The sequence below is a fragment of the Fringilla coelebs genome, assembly GCF_963513975.1.
Source record: "Fringilla coelebs genome assembly, chromosome: 4".
Classification (NCBI taxonomy): Eukaryota; Metazoa; Chordata; class Aves; order Passeriformes; family Fringillidae; genus Fringilla; species Fringilla coelebs.
Window position 1 is genome coordinate 71874946 of NC_140032.1, and position 27465 is coordinate 71902410.

Below are 27465 nucleotides of genomic sequence, written 5' to 3' on the forward strand. Positions count from 1 at the left end.
AGCGTTCCAGGGGGAAGGAAGGAGCTGAAGCGATGGTTACTTGTGTTTCTGTGATTTGGAATGGGGTAAATATATGTTTGCTGACTTGCTGGAAATATCAGTAGAGGGGTAGGACAGGTTTGTCTTTCTCCACCTCGCTGTGTGGAGCTTTCTCTTGGCTTTTCTCTTGTGTGTTCAAAGCATTCCGTGAGCTCTCATAAGGTGGTTACATGTGGAAAAAGCACAGTGGAATCCCACAGTTGAACCCGTGAACTCCACACCTGGGGATTTAGTGTCCCCAAATGCAGCTGCAGGATAATGAGTTCTGTGCCGTGGGTACTGAGCTAATCTCACTCCTCTGTGCCATGGGATTGGGCAGCTCCTCCAAAACACTTGTGAGGGACACTCTCAGAGCCAAGCACTGCCCAGAGAAGAGAAAAACAAGGATCCACATGACCTGATGGCCCTGCCTTGCCCTCTGGATCTGTGCATTGCCCTCTTTGCTAAAATCCCGTTGGCTAAAAGGGCTGAGGTTTTGCGTGCCGGTGTTTACCTGTCCTTGCTCTCCTTTGGCAGGGACACCCATGCAGCACAGGGATGCACAGAGCTGTCTCCCGGCCCGCTCAGCCCGGACTGCGTGAGCACTGACTGCCAGCCCGGCAAAGCCACGTGGGCAGCAGGAGTGCAGTTACGGCTGAAGACCAGGTGAGAATGTGTTTGTGCGTGTCCCTGAAGCCTCTGCAAAGACAGGCTGGAAAACAGTTACTGCTTTGGCTGCCAGTGCGCCCGAGGGGCACTCTCAGGGAAGGAGTGCAGAAATTTCTCCTCAGAAGGTTTTGTTAGTGCTGGTAAAGGTCATCAGAAATGCTGAACCCAAATATCTCCACACAAGTGGTGTAAGCCTTCTCTGACTTCCCAGCTGCAGGTGCCTGGCATTCCAAAATCACCCGGCTTCTTCAGAGTCTGGGCAGTTTAGTGGGTGCTTGGCATTCATGACTTCTGACACCTGCCTGCATCTCAGAATGATTAAGTGTGTTCAGAAATCACTTTCCTGAACTGCTCTGGATTGGCTGGTATTGTGGCCGAGCCTGACTCCCCTCCTTTGACCATGCAGTTCAGGACCAAGTCCTACAGCATTTACTCAGGCAGGGCTTTTGCTGGCATCAGAAGAGCCTCTTACGTCAGTCAGCTGTAATCTGGGTGACCTCACAGATTTTTGTGTCTCGGTCTTCTGAGATTTGTACTGTGAAATGGAAGCAGTGGCTTTTGTTTGCAACATTGCATTTGGGTCAGACCTTGACTTATTTGAAGTCAGGAAGCTACGCTGATTTTCTGGAGCTGGTGGAAACGTGGCTCAGTGCCTGTGAGTGAGCAGCTGAGAAGGGAATTCTACATTCTGATCTTATCAGCAAGGATGCACCTCTGGAGCAACCTCCCTGATCTTAGTGGAGATGCTCCAGCTTCTGGCTGCTGTAGGCAGTCATGGATGCTGACCCTGCCCAGCCTTGGATACAGCACATTTTAGAGGCTGAAATATCTCCTCAAGCCGATTTTGTTGAGGAGAAGTTGATCTCTGAGTGAGGAGTGGGACTCTATATTTCCCCAGGGAATTTGGGAAAGGAGCTCCCCTACATCCACCACCTCCCTATAACAATGAGTCATTCACCATATGCCCTCTATAAATCCCTCTTGTCCAACAGTTTAGTAGCAGATCTTCACAGAAGCTCCAAAGTTTAGTGTTTCACTTGGGTAAATTTGCCTTTGGGTGCCGAGCCCAGTGTTGAGCTTTACTTTTCCGGTGGCATTGGAAGCTGTGTCTGCACATCTCACTTGGACTCGGGCTGGAGCTTTAGTTACAGACAGGAAGCTGCTCTAATGTATAAGAATGTGCCTGTGGGAGGGTGTTTCAGACTCAGCAGCCTTTGCTTTGGCCCAGGCAGCGGGTGCAGTTCCCTGGCACATTTGACTCACCCTGTTGCCCCCCAGCTGTGTGCAAGTACCTCCACACATGCTCCTGAAGGCCCTGCTGCTTCTGTCCCATTTATGGCTCCTCCAGGAGCACTTGGATGTGGAGCTCACACTTGGATGTGGAGCCCACGAGCATTGCCTGTGATTTGTAGCCCTGTAGCTCAGAGGAGAGCCCAGCTGCTGCCTGGAGCCTTGCCCTGCAGATCCCCTTGGTTACCTGCCGTGCCTGATTGTCCACGTTCCGTTTGGATAATCAGGCTCGCGGGGCAGCGTTCCTGCTGCCAGCCACCCAGTTCCTCCTAAGCACTGAAAACACATTCCTTCCATTGTTTCCAAGTCTCTCCTGTTGCAAGTTGCTGTGTGTTGGATATTGGGTTGTGAAAGAATCGAAGCTATGCTTGGGTTTCTGTCTTTTTAACTAATTTACTGACTGGAGAAGAATGAGAAAAAATTAATTGAATTGAGCCCGTGGGGCCGGTTCATCAGTCTGGATAAATCAGTGCAGCTCCAAAGAGCTGTGGGCTGGGAAGCTGCTGCAGGCTCTGGCTGCTAGGATTTTCCACCCTTGCTCTGGGGGAGATGATGTGAATCCTTGGAAAAGACAGGGAATAATAGGGTCCTCCTCAAAGGCTGTAAGTCACTCAGCTGCTTCTTTTCCATGTCTGTTCTTTCTTCCTCTTTTTCCAGCAAAGGAAACAGTAAAATTACAGAAAGAAGAAAGCTACAGAGAGTCTTTAAACCCAGTGCTCCCCTGCTCCTCATTTTATGCATGGTCTAGGTACCAGGCTGAAGGCTCTCCTGGCTTCTTCATGTCCAAGCTGCAGTCTAGTGGGAGCAGCAGAGATGGACTATCTTGGTGGCAAGCACTTCTCAAAATAGAGATCTGAAATACTCCTCATTTTGAAATTTAAATCAAACTCAGTCTGTTGCTTGAAAATGCTCTCTTTAAAATAGAAAGCTGCCAGAAGATCCTGGTAGGACCAAGTCCTTGAACCCAGTAATCAGGAAGAGTGAGGTTTGTGTACATCACCTCTGTTCCTGTTGAAGCCTGTGTCTGGTTAGTGTCAGGGAATGCCAGTGGGACCCTTTCTTTGTGTTGGGAAAAGTCCTCAATCTAAATATTGCCTGTCAGCCTCGCGCCGGGGTGAAGGGAAGATGGAGCCGCAGCGCGCAGCCCGGCTGCCAGCCCCTCACTCTTTGTTTCCTTTGCTGGACACTGGATAAATCCCTCTTTCTTGGATAAGACAGCGTGGGTGTTCCCAGAGATATGTGATAACACAGAGGTGTGACTTGCAGGACCAATAAACATTAATTACAATGTTTGACTGTTCCTAAGTTCAATGAAGGAGCGCCCGTTGCTCACAGCTGCCATCCCCTCTGAGCGATCCCAGCACTTCCATCTGCAGCCTGTGGCTGAGGGCACTTCAGTCAGGAAAAGCTAGTAGGAAAAAATCTGTCTCTAGATCCATATACGTGGTTGTCATCTCTGCTTCCACACAGGGATTTTCTCCCCCGTGGTATGGTGGGGAGTTTTTTTCCAAAGAGTTCATGATGGTAATGGTGGGAATTCTGAGCAGAAACTTCTGATTCCTTTCTTCCAGATCCAAAAGAGATTTCAGGGAGATTGGTACCTGTCTCCCAGTTCCCAGATGGCACTCAGGGCATGGTCTGATGCAGCCCAGACATCCCCAGTGATGCTTATCAAAGGGAAAAAACAAGTGCTGTCTGATGTGTCAACTAGAAACACCACACAGGCACAGGAGCGGCAAAATGAACATTTTGTGTAAAAGCAGGTTGTGTCCCGGGATGAGAATATTGAGAATATTGGCACATTTCACCCCGGTGTTCATGTGTTTTTTACTTAGGGAAAGTTTTCATCTGAGCATTAAGGGGTGGGGGGTGTGGGCATGATTCTCCCTTTCCCCTGTAGATGAGGAGACACTATTGGCCAAGATCTATGGTGTGAAACAACATTTCATAGACTTCAGGTCTTTCTAATGAGTCTTCCTTTCTTTTAGTCAAAATTGTGAAGGGACGGAGCTCACTCAACATCCTTCCTGCCCTAGAATTTACCAGAAGGGCTCTGTGAGGCTAAAAAGAGAGATTGAGTGAAAGACACACCAAGCTGACGCCATTCTGGTCCCACTGCTTTCTAATTGGCCTCGTCTGTTCTGCTTATTTTTAGAACCATGACTGAACCTTAATTAAGAGCGACGTTGCTTTGAGTAGATTGTGGCCTCGCTCTGTGGAAATCCTAATAGGCTTCTGAGTGCTTTACTTTTTCCTTCATCTCCTGCCTAATAGATGGGCAGAGAGGCTGCAGCCACGTTTGGATGTCTGGAAAATATCTCCTTGTCATGCTCCTGCTCCTTTAGATGTGTCACTCTTGGAGGCAGGTCTGCCCCAGTGAGAATTCACATAATTGTTCTGCTTACTGACGGTGCAGGTGCACACTCACCCTGGAAGGAGGGTACAGGTGACTTGCTGGGATCAGGATCTCTCCATGTACAAAGATCCTGCTGCTGGCTGCACAGGATATGGCTCAGGATATAGTGCCCCTGCCACGTGGGTTTTGTTAGGTTAGAATTATCACCAGCTTGAAATCTCCACTGCTGTGAGGATGACGTAGTAAGGATGGGCAGCTGCCCTCTTGGCTTTCTCTCTTGTGACTCAGTGCCTGGGATCAGATCCAGGAGGCACCAGCTCTGCACTTTCATCCAAATCTTTCATTTCTCCTGCGGGAAGAGGGTCTGTGCTGCAGGGCCCCCATCCCTTCCCACCTCCCCACGTGATGGGCTAGGCCATGGCTATTCCCTTCCAGCCATGCCTATCCCTTCCAGCTCCAGCAACCTCCCACACAGCCACCTGGCTGCAAGGCTGCTGGGAGAAGCACATCCACAGGGATTGTGGTTGTGAGTGATGGCAGAGTCACCCTCTCTCTTTGCTGCCCCATCCCATCTTCCCTGGGCACAGGAACACCAGCTGCTAGTCAGATCCATCCACTCAGGTCATGGAGGTATGTCCTGGTGACCACTGCTCCTGCCTGGATCCGCAGGTGGATTCTGCTTTCCTTGAAAGGTTTTGCAGTCTTTATCTTCAGCATTCCTTGTGTCAGCTGAGGAAGGGTTTGGAGCTTGTGGGGACAGAGAAAAATGACTACAAGGTCAGTGTTCACAGTTCTCTTTTCAGCCACCTGGATGATGTTTCTGATGGATGTGAGAATGGTGAAAACAACTTCCCAGGAGCTGTGTGGGAGTAGAAAAAGATCAGTTTATTGGGGCACTGATGACCCTGAGTAGCTGGTTAATCAGCCACAACATCCCTCTCTGGCTTTCACTTATTAGCTTTCCAAGGATGTGGAAAAAATGCAAATGGCAATTTGAAGAAGCTGGCTTGTTTGCTCTGGTTGAAGATGGACTGCACTCCTGATGGATCCTGGGCTTGAGGTACTTTTGAACTTGCAGAGCACTCAGGCTGTGTGTGTACTCCAGAACTGGCAAGGAACAGTACGTGAAGAACAGCAATCAGACTGACTACACTTTCCTGGTTGTTTTTAGTTTGTGACCTTGAGAAGAAGATAACCTTTCAGTTACACTCCAAAGAAAGCCTCAGATGCTGATTCATCTGTAGAGTTAGTGCCAAAGTCTCTTTGTAAAGTTCCATTCCTGTTTTGCATGCAATATATAGATAATCTCCAGAGATGACAGAGAAGAGCACACTCAGCTCCTGCTAATAAGAGCGAGCTGCAGAGCAGTTCCTGGTGAAGGGCCTCAGAGGTGTGGATGTGATCCCTGCAGCCCAGACTGCTCCCAGTGTGCCAGGCTGCCACTGAGGAGCCTCTGCTGGGCTGGGTGGGTTTCCATCTGCAAACACTGGCACCAGCATGGCAACAGCGAGCGCCCAGATGGCAGCAGCTGGATGAGATGAAAATCTATCCCTTTCCCTTCAGTTTCCCAGTCTCCAGTGTGAGCTGGCAGTACCTGCTCTGTAGCCTGGCTTACAGATGCCATGCACAGGCCAGCGTTGCGTCGTGTCCTGCTGACTTCCCCAGGTAACTTTGCTCCCAGGCATTTGTCATGATGCCAGCCTGACCTGGATGCCCAGGTTATCTGATCACTGAGAGTGTCCATGAGGAACCAGGAGTCTCTTTTTCCAGCCTTAGCATTTGCAACACAGGGATCACTTAGTCTGTTATTTGAAGAGGAGAGTTTTTCAGTAGTAAGGTTGTCCAGATACCTTCACAAGTACAGCACAGAATATGTAAAAGATAACAAGGTTGGTTTGTTATTGTTATTATTACAGTTCTGCAGTTTTAGATCCTACAGCCTCCTGTTCCAAAGTGTCACCTGTTGCTCCTGGTTTTGTTGAAGGCAACTTAGCCGCACCAAAGTAACACCAGTTAAAGATCTAATGATTTATTTGTGTTCACTCAAGTCTGGCATTAGCTGCTGCATTTGCAGGTTTTATCACTCAGCCCATTTGTCTGGGATCAGTCAGGATGTGCCACATTTCCAAGACAGGGTAGGTGTGGAAACAGTGCGAGGTTATTCCACACAAAGCTGCTCAGTTGGTACCACGTGTCTTGTGACTAAAATTCACAGCTGTGCACAAGTTGTATTATTTCAAGGATATCAAATAAAAGAGTTAAAATACCTGTGGCTCAGATGATTGGCTGTGCAGCTCCCTTACTGTTTCTAGTGATCAAACCAAGGGATAACATGCCTTGCACAGGATCATTCATTTTCCCAAGGAAAAAATTGGTACTGATGGCTTGTACTCCGCTATAGTACAGTCTTTAAATGTCTGCAGCAGAAAAGGTAAGAATGTAGGTTATTCTTAATAAACAGTTTTGTCAACTCCCCATCTGGCAGTGTCCAGGTTCCTTGTTTTCTGGGCAAGGAGCTTAACAGAAGAGCTCTGTCTTAAACACACCTACACACGTAAAGGTAAAGTGGTGTTGGGTTCAGCTTGTCCTTTGCAGACCTCCAGTCCAGTTTCCCTTAAGACAATCCTGCCTCAACAGACAGTTAAAGGGAAAAGCATGTCCCTTTTTCTTCCTTCTCTTAGCAGACAATGAGAAAAACCCAGCACTTGTGAAATCTGTATGGAAGAAATGCTGGAGAAATGGCTCTGCCTCTCACTCTCTGCCTGTGCTTTTCCATGCTGTCAAACATCAGTGGGTGCTGTTGTTAACTGGAACTAGGAAAGGACCTGAACCTGAAAAGCATTTTTAACTTTTTGCACTTTCCTGTACCATTCCTCTTCCCAATCTTAGGCAGTTCTCTCAGTGTCTGTGTGCCAAGGGCATTTTAATCTATGTACTGATGTGTTCAGGACATGCTGTACTGTGGGTTTTTCAGTGAGACAAAGACTAAAGATGTGTCATATCCTCCTCTTGCATTTATTTAGTCAGAATTGTCCTGCAAGCTGTTGCATTTCAGTAGGACACAGGTCCAGGGCTGCTCCTCACTCTCCCAGGGAGAGAGTGAGAAACTGGAAATGAGTGCTAGAGCAGGGGAGAGATCCCTCATGGAAAGCAGCAGGAGGATTAGGGACAAGCCCAAAGGCTGGGGCAAAGGAGAGTCTGTGTGGCCTCTTCAGGGGACTCGATCCCTAATCCCCTGCTTTGACTTTCCATTGCACCACTCTGTGCTTTAAATAAGGGATTTTTTTCCCTCAGGGCTGACAGGCACGGGCCTTGGCGCTGGTGACTGAAGGCACCAGAGGGCAGCTGTGCCGTGCCAGTGCCACGCCTGGGGACACACCCTGGGGACAGCTGTCTGCCCGGGGTGGATGTGAGGGACACGCATTGCCGGCGCTTGGTTGTCACGTCTCGTCCTGCATTTTTAGCAGCCCGAGGAGAGATCAAAAGTCCCTTTGCAGGCTTCCACCCCCTCGTGGCATTCAGTGGCCCACTTGTGCAAATCCCAGAGGGATTGCTGTGGGAATGTAGGGACATTCACACGTGGTTACTGCGGGACTTGCTTGGAATGGACAGAAACACAGCAGTGAAGCACAAATGAGCACGAGCAGTCTTAAATGGTGGTGTTAAGTTCTGATCCATCTTCCTGGGGAGAGCTGGCCTTGATGTGCAAACCCCTTCTGCTTTCCCCTAGGCGGAGTGAAACTCCAGGCCGACCTCACTCCTGGCATTCAAGCAAACTCGCGGAGAACCAGCCCGATCCCAGCATGATGCAAATATCTCAGGGTACGCTTGGCACCCCTTGGCATCAGTCCTACCACTCCAGGTAAGTACTGACAGCTGGGGAGGGAAGGGAGGGGGCAAAGGTGTAGAGGGAAAATAGTACCAGTCGCCTCCATGCAGCTGGACAGGTTTACACGCAGCCAGGGTTCACATTGGAGTTGGGAAGGCTTCAGTTCCTGTTTGGTTTTCCAGATAAAGTGGCTTTGTTTTCCTCCTCTAAGTGCTCTGTTGGGTGATTAGTAGCTAGCAAGTCCCCCTTCCTACAAAGATGGGAGCCCACTGCCAGGATGCTGGTAGAGCTTTCTGAGAATGCCCCCATATAGAAACACACAGCATGGTTGTTTCCCCAGCAAAGGAAAAGAAATCCTAAGTCTAAATTGGCCTATGGAACAAAAAGGGAGAAAAGGGTGTAGGTGGCAGAGGCTGTCAGTGTAACAGAGCAGCCAACAGTGCATCAGCAGCAGTGCTCCCAGGGTGAGGAGTTCAGGGAGGGATTTCCTGGTTTGGCAGTGCCTTTCTGCAGGAGTCAGCTCTATCACAGCTGAACGTGCAGGGCAGCTTGAGGAAGGACAAGTTTAAATTCCGCCCTTGAAAGACTTTCCCCGGAGAGGCAGAAGGGTTTGAAACTCTCCATTATAGCCTCTGGGATTGAAACATCACTTTCTTCTACTGGCTAGACTGATCCTTGGCAGAGGAGAGGAAAGAGAAAAAAGAGCATTAAAGACAGTGAGGAGATGGTTGCAGAAAATAAAGTGTGTTGGTCTGTGGCCTCAGCACAGCTCATGCTGGAGCATACTCCTTTCCCACCAAGGGGCTTTGCTTCCCAGGCAGTTCCTGGCAGAGCCTTTGGCAGCATGGCTCTGTCTCCTGGGTGCTTGAGAAGGAGCACGGGGAACATCTAGTGGCCAGCTGGCTCAGGCTGTGCTGGGCATTGCCAGGGAGATGCTTATTTGAATCCAAAATAGAGTGGTGCATTTAAATGAGCAAACCAACTTCGTCCTGAGACTTGCCATATCTCTTCCTGCCTGTGTTCCTCTGCATCTCTCGGCAGAGCTGCTGTGAGCAGGCTTCCTTCTGTCTTTCCTCATGCTTATCAGCCTTCTCCCCTGGGTCTGTCACTTGTTTGGGATGTGATCTGGAGCCAGCTTCCAGCTCTGTGCCTTGCCCTGCCACAGCCCATCCCTTCCAGCTGCCTCCCTGTGCCTCTGCCAGGACAGCACATGTCATTGCACAGGGAGCTAGAGAAAGTGATACCTGAGGAAGGGAAGCGGGGAAGAGAAGGAAGAAAAGCGAAATCCTCAGGCTACCCTCTCCAGTCCTCAGTGTATTTGCTTGAATCTGGAATGGGAGATTAGCCAAACTCTGCAGAAGTTTGTGACATCCCCTTGTGACTGACACAAAGAGCTCCCTTCCCATGGATAGAAAGATCTCTGAATATCTTTCTTTTTTGATCACTTTTCTGGTGGCCATGAGTCCCCTTTGGACACCTCAGAAAGGTGCCAAGGTGTACCTGCACCTGCTAAGCTACAAGAAGAGGTGGCAGTGCAGACTTCCTGAGAATTCTCAGACTGTTTCTATGGTTGCACCCCGCTTTCCTCCAGGCGCAGGCACGTACATCTCTCCTCTTCTTGTCAGCTTAGTTTTCTCACAGCAAACAAACTATCCTTGGGACAGCTGAATTTCCAGGAATCCTGCCAGGGCATAGCCTTCATCTCCATAAAAAGAAATGAAATGGGGAAAAAAGAAAGAGATTAGATTCCCCCCAGAACACCCCTCGTGCTCCTCTCCTCCTCCTCCTCAGCGGCGTCGGTGCTCATTCAGCTTTCCAAGGGCTTTGGATGGGTTTGCTGGGTGGGGTTGATCCTCCCTGGCTCCAGAGATGCACCATCTCTCTGTCTGTATTTCCCTCCCACCCTTCTGTGGTAAATAAGAGCCATGTGTTGCAATGTCAAGCAGTTCCTCTTTGTGAACTGGGATGACTCCAGACAGGGGATGGAGCAAGGCCCAAATATGGGTTTTCATCTCAAAACTAAACATCTTGCTTCTGAGCTCACTTATAAGTTGTTGTGCCCCTCCTCTGTTGGTTTTCACTCTTCCCTCGCTGTCCCCCAGCTCCTCCACCAGCGATCTCTCGGCGTACGAGCATGGCTATCTGAGGAGGAGCCCCGATCAGTACAGCTCCCGGGGCAGCATGGAGAGCTTGGACCACTCCTCCCCTGCCTACCACCCTTGCCACCTGTCCCCGGCCAAATCCACCAACAGCATCGACCAGCTCTCCCACCTGCACAGCAAGAGAGACTCTGCCTACAGCTCCTTCTCCACCAACTCCAGCATCCCCGAGTACCCCGTGGCCCCGCCGGGCAAGGAGCACTCGTGCTCCCCGGACAGCGCGCAGTCCCGCGGGGGGCTGCCGGAGGGCATGCGGCAGGCGGACATCCGCTACGTCCGCACGGTCTACGACGCCCAGCAGCGCATCTCCCAGGAGTACGAGGTGAAGCCCTCGGCCCTGCTCCCCGGCGGCGACGGCCGCGGCCACGGCAGGCTCCACGCCTTCAGCCGGCACAACGCCGCCTCCTCCTGGGCGCAGCCGGCGCAGGGCCCCTCGGACAGCAAGAGCCAGCCGCCCAAGGGGCCGCCCCTGCCTCCCACTCGCAGCGACAGCTACGCGGCCATCAGGCACCACGAGAGGCCCGGCTCGGGCACCGGCCTCGAGCCCAACAAGCCCGGCCGGAGCCAGCCCAAAGGGGCCTGGGCGCCGCTCATCAGCTCCGTGCCGCAGGGGCCGCTGCCGAAACCGCCCTTCGGAGACGGGTACCTGCACACCGTGGTGGAGAAGAGCCCGGAGAGCAGCCCCACCATGAAGGCCAAGCAGAGCTTTTCCCAGGCGGCCCAGCCAGGGCAGCCCCTGCTGCCCACCGGTGTCTACGCCGTTCCCTCCCCGGAGCCGCACTACGCCCAGGTGCCCCGGCCTTCCACGGGCAGCACCGGCACGCTTTACCCAGCTCTGGCCAAAGAAAGTGGCTACTCCCCAGCCTTCCCGGCCTCCTACGACAAGGCCGTGGCTGGCGGCACCCTGGCCTTGGATGAGAATGGAAACCAAAGCACTACGAACAGGTCGACCATCTTCTACCAGCCCCCTGGCACTGAGAGAAAGCACGAAGCCAAACTCATCCAGCAGAAGCTTCCCAGCGCAGCCGGCCTGGAGCTCGGCCTGGCTGTGTCGCGAAAGGAGGAGCAGCTACCCCTTTACAAAGCAGCACACGGCCACCGAGAGACCACGGGTACCACACAGACCTCCAAGCCCGTTTTCCAGGGTCCACAACCCCAGCTGAGGGATGCTAGTGAGAGGAAAAACCATTACCAGCCCAAAGAGGACTGGACACCTGGATCCCAGGAGGAGAAAAATGGCAACGCACAGGTAAACGAGAGAGACACTGGTGCTGCCCACCCATGGGGTCACAGCAAAGCCAAGCAGTATGGCTTCTCTTCCTTGCAGAACATCCCAGAGAGCTCCAGGAGACAAAGCAGCTCTGACCTAAGGGAGACACAACCAGGCGAGGGTTATTCCAGCACCAGACTGTCCTTCCTGAACAGCAGCAGCAGAGAGGAGAAGGATCACAGGGAGCAGGGGCACAGACAGTGGGGCGATGTGGACCCCCAGGCCTTCACGAGGCAGGAGGAGGAGGGCACGAGCGTGGCTCTGTTCCATGCTGCTGAGCCAAAGTGCAAAGAGCCCCCTTCTCCTCAGCTCCCAAAGCCCTCGGATTTTGGGAGGAGCCGGCTCAGCTCTAGCAGCACCCAAAGCTTTCCCTACAGCAAACCAGAGGCTGGCAAGCCCCACTGCTCGGTGCTGGAGAAAGTCAACAAGTTTGAGCAGCGGGAGCAGAGCGCTCCCCGGCCCCAGAGCGCTGGCGTTCCCAGCTTCGGCCAGCACTATGGGCCGAGCAGGACGAGCCAGCCCGCTGGCACGAGGTGCTCCCTGCACAGCCCAGAGGACATGAGGAGCAAGCTGCCCAGTGAGCCAGGCTGGGGCTCCAGCCCGTCCGTCAGGAACGGGAAGCTGGAAGAGGCTGACTGGCGCCCCGTCGAGCTGCAGATGGTGGCTTCGGTGAAGCAGGCAAGACCCAGCGAGTACTACAGCCTGTGTCCTGAAAATGAGGTGCAAATAAAGGCAGCTCAGCTTCCTCGGAGTAGGAGCACGTTCCAGCTGGGAGGCGAGCCTGAGAAGGAGATCCTCTGGAAGGATAACGTCCAGGATGCGCACGGGTCGCAGCTGGACACGTCGTTTAACAGGGCCTACAGGAACAGCATCAAAGATGCCCAGTCCAGGGTGCTGAGGGCCACCTCCTTCCGTCGGATCAGCCCCCCGTTCGGGAACACGCCCAAGAGGGTGCCCCAGAGGCCTGCCTCGGCCCACGTGGGCATGAGGAGCACGGCGGCGTCCCCGCACACCCCCAAGGAGAGGCACAGCATCACGCCCACGGAAGGAGGCTTCTCCAGCCTGGACTACGCCAGGACGCAGCACGTGCTGCGCATCGGGGGCCGGAAGCGGCTGACGGCGGAGCAGAAGAAGCGCTCCTACTCAGAGCCCGAGAAGATGAATGAGGTGGGCATCTCGGACGGGGAGCCGTCACCTTTCTCCTTCCAGAAGAAAAGCATCCATTTCATCTTCCCGGAGAACACGGTGGCCGACCGGCGCAAGATCTTCGAGAGGGACGGCAAAGCTTCCTCCACAGCCAGCCTGTCCAAGCCAGAGCTCAAGCAGCTCCAGCAGAACGCCCTGGCCGACTACATCGAGCGCAAAACGGGGCGACGGCCGTCCTCGCAGGACATCGGGCTGCTCCGGGAGCGCTCCCACAGCTCCTACCTGCAGCTGGGTGGCCCCGACAACCAGAGCCTTTCCTCCGCCTCCAGCATGAATTCCCTGCAGGACCAGAACCTTTACCGCCGCAGGGAGTCCATGGAGCGGGTGTCCAGGACGGGACGGATGTCTTCCACCCTTCCCCCCGGGCTGATGGACTGCTTGGACACGAGCGGAGACGAGAAGGTGCCGGGGCGCCAGGACGGCCTGGTCACCGGCCGGCCCAAACCAGAGAGGTGCCGGGATCACAGACCCAGATCGGATCTCACCAAGGGCACGCAGACAGACCCCCTGGGCACGCAGGGCCAGCCCCGCTACAGGAAGCAGGAGCAGGTCTTTGAAACCCCCTCCACCGCCAGGAAATCCGGGAAATCGGTGTCTGTGGAAGACTTGCTCGATAGGTACGACAATCAGCCGGTCCCTGTGCACGTGCGCTCCAGGTCGTCTCCCACGGCGGATAAGAAACACCAGGTATATGGGAACGGGGTCATGTGCACCAGCAAGTGGGGATTTCAGAACCAGGGAATGGGGGGAATGTCAGAGAACAGGTTGATGTCCGGTCATGGCCCGGACTCCATTGATTAGAGACACATACGGCGCGTGCTGAGGCGGTTTAGTGCACCTTAATTGAAAGATCACTGGTGGGGTTCAGCTCTCTCCCTGCTGGGCAGTATCAGCGGTGTCAGGGATGCTGGGATTCCAGTGCATATGCTGGTATGTTCTTGCTGCTCTGGACATCACATCTGAGGTGTCCTGTCCTTACCTGCCAGCAGCACCGGAGAAGCACTGAGCGCTTTTTTAGTGGAGTGTCCCACTAAGATGGTGATTTGCCTCAGCTCATTTTCCTGGTGCAAAGTAGAGAGGATTAGAGGCTGCTTGGAATTGCCTTGGCTCCCACTGTCCCTGACAGTGCTGGGAAGTGCTGGGCAGAGGCGCTGCCAAATAACCATTATGTTTAGCCTCCCGCCCTGGAGGGAAAAATCACAGAGAAGACTGAGCGGGGACCCTAAGCCCTTCCATGTCCCCTGCTTGGTGGTTGGGAACATCGCACTGATGTCACAAATGGGGAATTTGACTGACTCTGATGATGGTAAACAGTAGAACCAGGCTAAATTCTTAAAGAAGAACTGCCCAGGCCAGCTCTTCAGCTGGCTGAAATCTGTTCAGACCTATTTAGGAAACTGCAACTGGTCGAGCCACATGGATTTGCAGCAGTGCTGGGTTTGCTGCCCCATCCCTATTTCCATGCCAGGCTCTATTCATCACGGAGAGAGGCAGCAAACAACCAAAATGTCTGGACAGGCTCCTAGCCCCAAATAGTTGTTTGGAGAGGCTCACATACTTACAGGGCAGCTGAGATCCAGGACATGTCCTTCTACTCCTGCGCTCACTCCTGGCCCAGAGTAGATTATCCAGGAGCAACAAAATGGTCCTGAGTCAAGTGACAGGAGAGGAGGCTCTGGGCAGCATCTCACAAACGAACCAAAACGGGGTGGGGGGAAGAAGCTGCCCTCCCAAACTCATTGTGTGCTTCATTCTACACATCCTCCCTCAGCAGCCCTCAGCTCCCACGCCACATCTTTAAATAGATTGAATTAAAAAAGCAGCTTGTGAATATCAAGTGACCGGAATGCACTTCCAGAACCACCCCTGTCTCATCCCACCATCAGTATTTTTCCACCCCAGCCAGGCACCAGGCCCATCTGTGCCATTTTGTCACACTTAATGATCAGAGCAGCAACAAAACCAGACATCCAGAGAGAGAAAAATCACCAAAGTGTACTTTGCAGTGACAGGTTGGATGACAAGCAGCCCCAGTTCATTTTGCCTTGCCCAACTCTTATCAGGCAGGAGGCTGAGGGCAGTTCTTGAGATCTTCATTTTCCCCTCCTGGTTCATTTTTAATTGTTCATACACTCAGCAGCCAAACCAGAGTTTCTGCCTGTTGGAGGCCAAGTTGAGGAAGAGAGTGAAGAACACTGCAGACCTGCTCACAGGGTCTTAATTCAGGCACTGATGAGGGGAGAGCCCTTAGGGCTGTTTCCCAGAGGGATTTAGCTGTAACCACCTGTAGAACGAGGATTAGTCCCATAGGCAGCAAGGCACTTGTGAAAATCCTGTTCTTAAATCCTTGACTTCCACTATATATATTCCAGTATATACACCAATCCACAGGGTCTGTTTGAAAGGGTAGTGTATGTTGAGGTGCTCACTTCGTTAGGTTTGTTTCAATCCATCTCCAATGCAAACCCACAGCTACAAACATGGGGTACAAAGCCAAACCAACAGAGTGAGTTTTTTAAAATTATTTATTAGATTTCTTTTGGCCTTTTCAGATATTTTTGGGGGAAATGTTTATTTCCAGTTTAGCAGCAGACCTCCCTGCCCCACTCACTGTACGTTTTTCAGGGCCTTGTGTACAGTGCTTAATGTTCCTTTCAGGCTGCATACAAATCACGTTGCACTGTCACTGCAGGAATTTGTTTGGAGCCAGGCAGGAGTGGATAGCCATGGGGAATGACTTGCTCTCAGGCTTTGGAAGGCATTCTCATCCATGTTTTGGTATTTTGTTTTGCTTGCTGCTCGCTGCTGACGCTGTGTTGGTACCCCAGGAGCTGCTGAGAAGGGAGAGCAGTGAGTTCGGCCCCATGGTGAGGGATCCCTGCTACGTGCTCAGCGCAGGAGCCAGGTGGGTGTGTGTCCGTGTCCCTGTGTCCCTGCAGGGCCAGCTGTGGCCATCCCCTTGCCAGCAGCAGTTGTCATGGGCTGTCTGGAGCTCAGACCTGCACAAACACTGTTACGGGTGTGCTGTGCCCGGCAGACATAGGAGGAGTTGCTACAAGTTTTTTCTTTCACCACGGACATTAATTTACTATCAAGTCCTCTTCGTGTCATCATGAGCATGTTTGTGCAGCAAATTCCCACTTTGGTAACTTCAGAATGTGTTCGGTCTGCTGTTGAAACTCACATTGGATGATACCATTAAATGAGGGATCCTAAAGGAAAAAGTACCTCCATGTCCCACTCTGGCTGCTGTTATCCTCCCAGGATGCTGCCTCCCCAAAAGCGAGGGACTAAACCCAGGATATTTCCTTAATCATGCTCAACTGGGAGCTGGCCTTTGGGCTGCTTCCCTTCATCCAGGCAGGATGTTTTGCTCGGCAACAGGGGAGAGAGAAATGTTTTTAAAAATAGAAAAGCCTAAGCACAAAACGCAATGTCTTAGGACTTATGTAAGTCTCCACTTAGCCCCTGATTGTTTTGAAGTTAATGAGAACTGAAGTTGGTCGTGCTGTATTTACATTTAAATAATAAATAGATGTTTGCCCTAAGCCCCGAGTGCCCAAACAGCTAACTCCCATTACAGTAAAAGCCATCAAGAGGGACTAAAAGCATTGTTCACAAAGGAGCTCTGTTCCTCACAGACTTGCAGTAAATGCCAACCCTCTCTGTGGTCACAGTGGGAGTTAACGCTGCTGTGTCCAAAGGTTTCTTCATGCAGCTCTGGGTCAGGGAGTGACAGCTGGAAGCAGGGGAAGGCTCCTGCTCTGGCTGATCTTACTTCTGGCCATTTTTGCCCATAAGAACACATAAATGTTGTTTTAAAGGGACTCAGTCTGCCTTCAGGCACATCTTTGTAGCATTATTTAAAACACACTTGCTTACTTTGATTTGGAATAACTTTTTCCATGTTTTTTCCTAAGAGAACAATGCAGCTGTTTCAGTTCCTCCTGCCTCCCCTTCTCTGCTAGAGATGGCATTTCATCCTGCTGCTCAATCACTGCTTGTCCTTTCCTTTTATTTTTTTTTTTCTTTCCCCAACCTATTTTCCAAGTAATGGGATTGAACACCCAGACTGAAAACAAGTTTACTGGGGCACGAAATGCAGGTTTCTCATTTCCATGCTTCACTGCACAAAGATTATTTGTTATTAACAGTTTTATGATGTTTGTGCAGCACAGGCATCTCATGTGCTCTGCAAGCACATTTCTCCTGGGAGATGGGAGGTTGCTTTCCCTTCTTGCTCAGAATTGGACTTCCCAAATGATGAAACAAAAGGATAGGAGAAGCATTTTCCATGCATGGGCCCTTCAGGGAGGCAAGGCAGGCAGCAGGAATTACATTTCTAGGTTTCCTTGGGACACAGCTGCCCCATGTGCTGCAGAGAAGGTGGGACCATCCCTACTACCTCACCTACTGGAGGAGGAAAACAGTCAGATGGTTAAGTAAGGAAAACCTTGGTGAGCAATCACTTGGTCCAGCCACACGTGCTGTTCCTCTGCTCCTCAGGTGTCACGCAGCATTGGGAACTGCTCCACCAGTTTTAGAATGCACAGTTGCTTCCACAGTGGGAGAGATCTCTGAATTAGAGGATCACCATCTGGTGTTCCCCACAAACACTGAGCATCTGAACAGAATACACACTGCTACTGTCCAGGAACCACAGACAATACCAAGAGCAGCCTGTCTGGGAAGTTTCCCCACCCCCAGGCACAGGCTGCCAAATTCTATTCTCAGTCACACCAGAATAAAGCCAGAACGACCTATGTCTTTGACAGAGTTATTCTTAATTAGTACCAGTACATCTGAGAACAAATTTGGGGCCCAAGTCTCCAGCATCACAGATGGGCAGGATTATTTGACAATGCATCTCAAGAACAGAAAATGCACTGGCAGTAGAGCTTCATTGTGTTTTACTGGTTTATGATATGGCTTCGTGGTTCCAGGCCGCCTTCTCTTGCATCTGCCAGTGCCATTATTACTGCTCAGTTTGTTTTCCAGCTAAACAGCCATGCAGGCAAATAGGTTTGGCCCTAGATTCCCAGCAGAGTCCTCACTCCAAAGGCCAGATGCTGTTTCTCAGGCTCACATGTGAACACCCTAAAAGACCTGGAAGGAATAATTCAATCTGCTGGCTTTGCAGCCTTAACATCCGCTTGCACTTGGACTGTGCTGGCTTTGGTGTTTGTCACACCTGCCAGTCTGAGGGAGCTCTCTTCCTTATAACAGGATTCCAAGGCTGCAAGAGCTTTTTTCAACTTTCTCCATAGTCAAAATAGTGCATTTTTTGGCCTTGCTTCGTTCTTGGAGACAGTTGAATCATTTTAATGGCACCTTTCCAAAAGGAGCAGATAGCATAATATTTGGCTCACAGAGCTGAAATTCTTAAAATTTCAAGCAATTGAGAATGGAGTTTGATGGTAGATAATGTCAAATAGTCTATCTTACAACAATTACTACTCACCCCATCTGTAACAAACAAAATTGAAAGCAGAGCAGGAAAGGAAGCCAGCCATTAGGTTCTCCTAATAGTTTTTCCATGGAGGTACTGCTGTGGTGCTTGCTACGTGTCTGATGTAGCACACACTGATAATGATGGGAGACGGTGAGAGGGAGTGGATCTGGCTCAGGATTTCACTTCCAGTTTCAAAGCTCATCTGTACCTCACCTAGACCAGCAGGCAGTGATGCTGGCCTCTGGTAGTGTTGATAACTTGCCCATTAAGGAGGTGCACAGTAAATTTTCCTGCTCGTTGTTGAGTTATTAATGTTACTATGGTCTGTCTCTTGATATTCAGGTCTTTCAGCAAGAAAGAAAGAAGCCACTCAGAGAAAATGACGTTCACCAGTTACTATCCCCATCCCCTCCGCACCACAGAGCTTGTTGCCGGGCCTGCCACACTTGTCGAGAATCACAAGCTCTCAGAACTTTCCAGGCCAGATAGCAGGACTTCTGCATTTTTCCCAGCCCAAACAGAGGCAAGGAGTCACTATCCTGAGCAAAAGCAAGGCTTTAAACCCTTGTTCCTTAACCTTACTCCTTCTGGGCCTGGCCACACTTCCCCTGATACACCCGCCCAGGCTCCCTCAGACTTGCAGAACACAGGTGACAGCCAGGCTCCGAGACAGCACCATGCCAAACGAGAGGCTGGTCCCCCTGAGGGCAGCAGGAGCACTCAGGCACAGCCTCTGGATGCTGTCCAGGACAGGTCCCCCGAGAGTGCCACGGAAGAGATGATGTGGAGGAGGAAAGCGGGCCTGCTGCACAGGTCCCTCCCGCCCAAAGCGGCGTGGGCTCATTCGGCCAAAGACAATGGCTACGCCAGGGCCGTGGTGTCTCCTCCGGCGGCCGGGCCGAAGCCCTCCCAGAGGTGGCAGTCCCTGCCCACGCAGAGCAGCACTTCCTCCGACCCAGAGACTCCTTCTCCCCAGGCCGTGACCCAGCTCCGCATCTCGGAGTCGGGGCTGCAGCTCACGCCCCCGCCGTCGCTGCAGGACGAGGAGGACGACGAGGTGTTTGTCGCGCCCTTCTCCCCGCCGCCGCCGCCGTCCCGTCCTCTTCCCGAGCTCAGCTCTTGCACTTCTGCCAGCGGCACGGAGGAATTCCCACCTCCTCCCCCTCCTGCTGAGGGGAACGGGGCAGCTGGAGACAAATCCCCCCGGCTCCCAGAGGAGGCCGGCGTGAGGTAAGGACAGGCTGGAGCACGGCGGCTCGGGCGGTGCAGGGCCATATACAGTAAGATATGCGGGGCTGGGACAGATGGGCTCATCCCTCGGGCTGTGGGACCCCCAGCTGCCAGCTGGGCCGGGAGCTTGCACGTTGTCAGGGGACAGAGAGTGACAGACTCACTGCTGGTCCACCAGCAGGTGCACTGACAGGTGCTCCCCAAAACCCCCAGGACTGGGGCTATGGGGGAGCGCTACTGGGCTGGTTCTCCCTGCAGGTTTCAGTGCGGTTGCTTCTGACTCTCTCTGGCACAAAGCTGGAATGGCTGCTGGCTCCTTCCTTCCAGTTACTGGGTTTTGAGAGAAAGCTGTGAAAATCCATGATGAGTTTCTCCAAACAGTTAGTATTTCCCAGAATATATTTTGGACCTGGCACAAAATAATGCTGTTATGAAGCGGTGACCGTCTGCCAAGACATGACAATGCAAATATGTCACAGTCAGGCTGTATAGGGAAATTGTCCTGAAGGATAGGACTTTGGGCCAGGTGCCCAGGAGGTTTAACTCAACACAGCTTCCCTCACTCCCAGGGAGCTGCTCTGATAGCCATCTGGGAAGAATCTGGCCAGGGCTGTAGTAGGTACTGGCCTTCCAACATAGCAAGGACAAATGGGGTAGAGGCTACTCAGGATGGCACTCCCAGGTGGGGAGGCACAATGTCCCAACCTGCCAGTGGAAAACCGAGTGACTTGGCATTCACCAATTCTTTCTGTGTTGGAAGGACTATCCAGCAGTGCCCAGGTTGAAGGGGCAAAACAATTCTGGTGCCAGTGGCTTCACACTGTGGACCTTCCATATTGGAATGAGAAATGAGACACAAAAACAAGTGAGAGAGAAGGAAAACTTGATTCTTGTAGGCCTGTACCATGTATTCACAATGGTCCTGGGTGGTAGGTTTCTCTTCATCTCACTGAATGTTTCTGTCCATAGCAGCTTCAAAAGCTTTCCCAAAGCCCTGGCCGAGAGGGAGATAACAGCGTTGGGCACCAGCGCCGGTGAAAATAACTGGCCAGCCCCATTAAAGAGGACTTGCTCTCCATCTGCTGTGGATCAGCAGCACCAGTCCCCTGCTTCTCCTGAAGGGTCTCAGAGCACTGACAGACAGCTCATAACGCAGCCTGAAGGTAACCCCGGAGAGCCAGCATTGGAAAATGCCAGCCTGGACTCCGGGATAACCAGCACAGCACCCCCAGGGAAGGCAAAGAACAAGACCCCAGAGGATATTAAGTCAGAGGCTCTAGCAAAAGAAATTGTCCATAAAGACAAGTCTCTGGCTGATATCCTGGACCCAGATTCCAAAATGAAGACAACCATGGATTTGATGGAAGGGATATTCCCCGGTGGAAGCAGCGTGCTGAAGGAGAACAACATGAAGAGGAAGATGTGGCAGACACAAGCCAGCAGGACGGCGGTGGCGGGTGACACGTAAGCGCTGCTGGGCAGAGCTCCCTGCTCCCTTGCTTCCAAGGACAGCCTGGGCCAAATTTTTCTGCATGTCTGTAGGTGACAGTGAGTTTTGCAGTTCAGAGGTGTGAGGCCTGGCAGGGCGTTTCCAAGCAGCTTTTCCCGTGAGCTGGGCTCTGTGCTTGTGCTCTGAGCTCACCTCTCTGGCTGTGTAGAGAATGATGCTGAGCTTGGGAACAGAGCAGGAAATCAAACATCCCTGGAGATAGAACTGGATTTTGCTATCTGAAGCTTAGAAATCTGAAGCAGTTCAGTCCAAAGCAAAGGAGCAGAGATAGTAAAGTAAAATCAGGCAGGCACAGAGATAATAAGAGGCCAGATTTTGGAATGAGGGTCGAGGGAACCTACTTATTACAAGATCAGCCCAAGTCCCCCAGTGTGGTTTTTTTAAGACAGAGACTTCCAGGTGGCAAACTGGAAAACTGTCCAGAAGTCAGGTGTACTGCATGAAGCAGGTAAGGGCAGTCTGGCCACCTCCAGCTGAGCTGTGCTGGCTGACCTTCAGGAAGGTAAATCCTGTGCAGTGCTGTGTCCCCTCACCTTTAAAGATGTGGCTGTGCTGGTGGGACAGCAGCTGGCATGAACCCCCTGATGGCAGGAATCTGCCTTGTCCTGCTGGGTAATCACCTTGGAAGGTACCAGAGAGGGAGTCCTGGAAAGCCGTGGTTCTAAACACTGGGAAGAGTCAGGCTCAGACTGAACTCTTGCTTTTTCTTCACTCTGGTGTAGGAGAGAGGACAAGGAAGCTCCTGTTACCCTGGTCACCTGTCCTGCTTACTACAGCGTTTCAGCACCCAAAGCAGAACTGCTGAATAAAATCAAGGACTTGCCAGAAGAAGTAGGTGAGGAGGAAGAGCTGCTGGACATCAATGAGAAAAAGGTAAATTCAGCACTCAGCACTGTTTGCTCACATTCCTGAAACAATAATAAGCCATGAAGTGCATTTTTATTTGATGTCAGCTTTTGGCAGCACCCAAAATTGCATGGGAGCAATTAGGCCACCCATGAAGCTTCGTTAGAGTGACCCAAATTGTATAAGAGAGTTAATCTGAATTACTCACTGCAGATTGAGTACCAATCTTGCACCTCCCTGAGGCAGGCCCGATCATACCAAATGCTGAGTGTACAGACTGTCAGGAGCTGTTCCTGTTCAGCAGCAAGGAAGGAAAAGGGAGAGGTGAAGCAAGTTGTGTGAGGAAAAGGGAGAGGTGAAGCAAGTTGTTGGAAACAAAAAGAGTCCAGCAAGTGACTGCGCTGAGTGAAGGAGATTTTTCCCCAGGACTTTCTTCGTCAGTGAAGTCAGTTTACCCATTTCACCTGCTGTGTGCACTCTCTGCATCCAAAGAAACACGGGTTTACTCTTTTTCCCTTACACTTTACTGTTTCTTTGCCGCACAGAAAGCCAGGCGCACCTCAGCGGCTCAGTCAGCACAGTCTTCATGTGATGGCTTGGAAGGGCAGAGAGCAGGCAGGAGGGGAGGACACATTTTGCTCTCTTACTGAGCCTACATTGCACTGTGGAATGGCCCCCTCCTGCTCGTGCTGGAGGCTTCCATGCTCTGCTTCCCGTGCTTTTGCAGGGCCTTCTAATTTGCCCCTGTGGTTCTCTCACATTAGTTACCTTGTAATTACAGGCATGCTGCTTAGCTCCCACATCCCAGGGGGCCACAGGCAGGTGTTTGTGGCCTGTCTGTACCTCTCCTACGCACCTCCTGCCTTCCTGTCAAAAACAGCCATGCCTGCCTCTAAGTCTAAACCATCCCACACTGCCGTGGACAGAGTAGCACAGCCCAGATATCGTTTTCTGTTCACCACCTCTTCTTTCTGTGGCCCTGCACAGATTCTGGGTCACAAATACCCAGGTGGGTCACTAATCAAAAGCGTTTGCCCAGGGTCTTTGCCTGCTGCTTTCATTGCATGGCCCAAGGCACTGGTTGTAGCACACCCAGCTCCAAAGGGAATGGCAGCATTCCTTGGACTCCTTTCCAAATCTGCCTGCTCATACCAAGGGGAGAGGTGCAGAACAAGACAAGGGTGCTGCACCATGAGCCTGCCGTGGAGGGCAAGTCCTAGGCCTCAAAGGTTATGTTTGCATGGAAAGCCAGGAGGAGATGGGAGTGATTAGGCCCAGGCAGCACAGCCTGGCCCCTTTGCTCACTGTCTGTGTGCAGGAACACCTGCACAGCCTTGCCTGAGAAGGGCAGCCACTGTGGGAGATCACTGGATAAACCAAGCACCTTTCCACTGTAAGTATGGAAAGAAGCTCTGTTGGCTGGCATTTGGGATTGCAGGAGAGTCACTGATTAATGAACACAGACCTAAGTCACAGGCCCCTCCAGCTCCCAGGCCTTCAGGACAAAGGTACCTCACTCTCAGGAGCCCCCATAGCCTCCTGCTGCAGTTGGAGAGCAAATCTCCTGGAGCAGGGAGGAACAGCTGCCAGTTCCCAGCAGCTCCATCCACCTGAAAACTTCCTGAGGTTAATGCCAGACTTTGAGACCACCCCATGTTGTCCTGCCATAGAGATTTCCCCATCTAACTGTAACCCTGAACAGGGATCCTTCCTGTTACTCCTTTGGATTTGGTGCAGCAATCAGCTGCTGAGGATCTTTCTTTGGAAAGGGGCTTTAGAACCATAGCCCCAGGGAAGGGCAAGGGCTGGATTTTGTCTCTGGGTACTTCTGAGGGAAGAATGTCCATGAAGGAGTTTTGGTTGACCCTTAGGAGGTGGGATTTAGTATTACCTTTGCTCCCTCTCCCCTGAGCTACCCACCTAGCCAGTGGAGGTCATTCCAGGGAGTGGATGTTTGTTTTCAGGGAATATCAGTGGCCTTTTGCTCAGCCTTTGGACGTGTGTGGCAGCGGAGAGCAGGCTGTGGTGCAGCACAGAGCAGTGCAGGCCCAAGTGTTCCATCTAGTGGTGCCTGGCCATACAGAGCCACGTGCTCCCTGCTGCCAGAGCAGCTGGGAACCCCACTGCCAGCCCACTCTGGGCACCAGGGCCAGCTCAGTGACCCCAGCCCAACCAGTGTCACTTTCCCTGGAGCAGGACTGCCTCCTGCCTGCAATGGCACTCAGTTGTGATGGAAAGAGGACTTGGAGAGAATCTTTTCAGGCCACCTTGTGACTGACTTTCCATCCTGTGGTGTTTGTGTGCAGAGTAGATGAACACACGGGTGTTTGTGCCTCAGCAGTGCATGAACTGGAGACACTGAGAATCCCCACCCTTGTATGGAGAGCTGCTCCTGCTTGCTGTGCTCTCAGTTCCCAGTAAACAGAAGCAGGAATTGCAAGCCCTAGGCCAGAGACTTGCTTCTGCATGTGTCTTTCCACTAAATCCTAACAGAAATTGGGATCTCCGGCACCTGTGCAGCCCTGCTGTTCCTGGAGTATCCGAACACCAGGGGCCTCCTTTTCTTTGGCAGGGAACAGGTGTCAGTGTTTCTGCAAAATGGGTGTGTTCTCTGTGTTCAGACACTGAGGAAATCCAGAGCATCTTTGCTGGGAACGCTTCCTCAATGCCTCTCTGTGCAAGGCACTTGTTGGGTGCAGTGCAAGGCGTTTCAGGCTGGGCATGAGGATCACATCAGAGACGTGGCTGCAGCTCTTGTCACTCAGAGGTTTTACAGGACATTCACCTGTAGGTAGCTGGGTATCAGAATACAGTACACCAAATCAGAGATCTCTTTTATTATATATGTTCATGGAACAAATACATCCTCACGCAACCTGATGGGCTGCTTGGGTTTTCTCAGAGGTGGGGAATTGCAGTATTTTCTCCATTTCCTCCCTTCTTTGTCAGCTGTTGCTGACCTGACCCTGCTCCTCAGGACCTGCCATATCTTCTTGTTGTCATCACCCGTATGAGCAGGGTGATGCTGGTAACAACCAATGTGGCAATGCTTCCCCTCCAACAGGCTGAGCTCATCGGGAGCTTGACCCACAAACTGGAAATCCTGAAGGAAGCCAAGGAGGGCCTGCTCGAGGACATTAAGATGAATAATGCTCTCGGGGAGGAGGTGGAGCTGTTGATCAGCACGCTGTGCAAACCCAACGAGTTTGACAAGTACAAGATGTTCATTGGCGATCTGGATAAGGTGGTGAACCTCCTGCTCTCCCTCTCGGGACGCCTGGCTCGTGTGGAGAACGTCCTGAGCAGCCTGGGGGACAACGCCAACAGCGAGGAGCGGGTAGGTATGGGCACAGCCCTGGCCTGCTCAGGCCTGGGGCAGCAGCCACCGCCACCACCACCACCACGGCATTACAGCGACCTCCAGGGGCTTCCAGGAGGGCAGCACGGGGCTCTCAGTGCTCGTGTAGCTGCAGTAGCTCAGGCATTGTCCCTGGGAGTCTTAATTCCCCTTTGTATAAATGGCTGGGGTCCTACAGCCTCTGTCTGGACGCAGAGCCACATTTTAACATTTCTGGGGTGGTTTTGAAACCAGATTTTTCTGGTAGTTGTTGCTTTCAGGCGAGGTTTCCTGACTTTATTGCAGCACTTTCTGTCTCCCATTTGCAAGGATGTTCAGAGTCCAATTCAGCGGGGTTCACTATGTGATGAGGAATTCCTCCTTCTCTCCCGGGCTTTTGTCTGTGCCTCTGGGAGCTTAGCAGCCATCTGCAGAGGTGGTGCTGGGAGGAAGGAAGGGGCTCAGGGAGCGTGGTGCTGCTGGTACTGAAGGGCTCTCTCTGGTGTGCAGAGTTCCCTGAACGAGAAACGGAAGCTGCTGGCTGGCCAGCACGAAGACGCCCGGGAGCTAAAGGAAAACCTCGACCGTCGGGAGCGGCTGGTCTTGGACATCCTGGGCAACTACCTCTCTGAGGAGCAGCTGCAGGACTACCAGCACTTTGTCAAGATGAAGTCTGCGCTCCTCATAGAGCAGCGGGAGCTGGACGACAAAATCAAACTGGGCCAGGAGCAGCTCAAGTGCCTGATGGAAAGTCTCCCCACGGACTTCACGCCCAGGGATGCAGCAGCAGCAGCTGCTCTGGCTGCAGCACTTGCTACCTCCTCCGGGGTCGGTGGTAAAACACCTCCAGCAGCCTCTTCCTCACTCTAACCTGGCCCAGGTGGAGCTGGGATGCAGCCCTGCCCGAGTCCCTTTCATCCCAGTACTTGGCAGATGGTCCTCTTCAAAGACCATGGACAGAGACAGGTCTAAACCAAGATTTTAATGAAGGAAAAGAAAAATAGCAATAATAAAGGTTTTATTTTCCTTTTCTTCCACCTCTGGTTCCTGGAAACTTAAATCAATGTGGAGGGAAATCTCCTCCTGCCCAAGATGAGGAAGCATCTCACAGGAATTAAACACATGACCTTTAATAAAAAACATGACCTCCTCTTTTCCCTCCCTTTTCTGCCTACCTGACACCTCATTAAATAATGAAGGATCTAAGAATGAAGCCTTAAAAATAAAACCAACCCATTTTACTGAACATTATTGATATTTATATTTTTTAAAGAACAAGACGGAATGTGTAAGTTTTTGTACATACTCTAATCAGTTACTTGATTCTACTTTGTTCTGTATGTAGAAAAGACATTTAATTTTGTATTTTGTGAGGACCTTCACAATAAGAGGGAACCCCAAAGATAGTCATGCAGTAGCTTGAAACATCTCATCGTGGTTTTGTTGCTGTTGTTGTGGTTGTTTTTTAATATAATAAAGGGCTACCAGAAGCAGCCTCACCCTGTTTGAGCACATGCTAAAGATACCATTAAGTGGCCTTGCAAAGGAGATTTTGGCCACAAAAATAACAAATTTTTTGTCCTCTGGATCCTGTGATCTTCTGAGTCTGGAGTTCAAACTTCTTTTATGGCAAGCTACATGAAGCTTGTCAGGAGTCCAAGCTAGCATGAAGCAAGGAATTCAATGCAGGAATGTGGGGGAAATTCTGTCTTTATTTTGAATACTCATAGCTGCGGTCTGTGTTTCTGTTGCAGCCTGAAAGATTTCCCTGAGGTGTGACAGGGATCTCTGCTGACATGATTTATAGGCCCTGCTTCGAGCAGAGTTTCGGGGAAACAGCGGGGGGAGCTGTTTCAATCCAATCAACACATTTCATTTGCCCTAAAAAAAATCCTACCTACTGCTGCAGTTTAATTTATTAGATTTTAAAACACTTTTAATCCACTTTTTTTTTTTCTTTTTTTTTTTTTTTTAGCCACCCTTCCATCCTACACTTACCAAAACAACTCACAAAGACATGGTAGATCTTGGAGGTGTTTGTGTATTTTCCATTTAGTGAGTTCTTTCCTGAAAAATACAAGTCCTGCACTTTATTCCCAGGTCAGGAAGAGGCTCCATCCAAACAGGATCTGCCTGTTTGCTCCAGGAACCCACTTGGCTTCAGGGGGAGCACCTCCAGCAAGTTTGGGGTGGACAAGGCAAGTCCTGTGTGCGTTCCCACAGTACAGAGAAACATCAGCTGAGGCAAGTGATAGTCACTGATATTTTTATAACAGCTTATATTTTCAAGTGA

At 51.5% G+C, this 27465-nt stretch overlaps 1 protein-coding gene across 2 annotated transcripts; it reads left to right on the top strand.

The window, feature by feature from the left end:
* The first annotated feature begins 560 nt into the window (after positions 1-560).
* SHROOM3 (shroom family member 3) lies at positions 561-27366 on the top strand. Of its 2 annotated transcripts, none has more exons than XM_084205148.1 (9): positions 561-684; positions 8064-8195; positions 10265-13484; positions 15626-15702; positions 18592-19479; positions 20449-20943; positions 21712-21862; positions 24900-25172; positions 25683-27366. In XM_084205148.1, the coding sequence occupies exons 2-9, from the start codon at positions 8137-8139 to the stop codon at positions 26040-26042; spliced, it is 5523 nt and encodes a 1840-aa protein (XP_084061274.1). In that variant the 5' UTR covers positions 561-684; positions 8064-8136; the 3' UTR covers positions 26043-27366. The 2 variants fall into 2 exon arrangements, with proteins under 2 accessions (XP_084061274.1, XP_084061275.1); XM_084205149.1 differs by having other exon boundaries at positions 20452-20943.
* Positions 27367-27465: the final 99 nt, after the last annotated feature.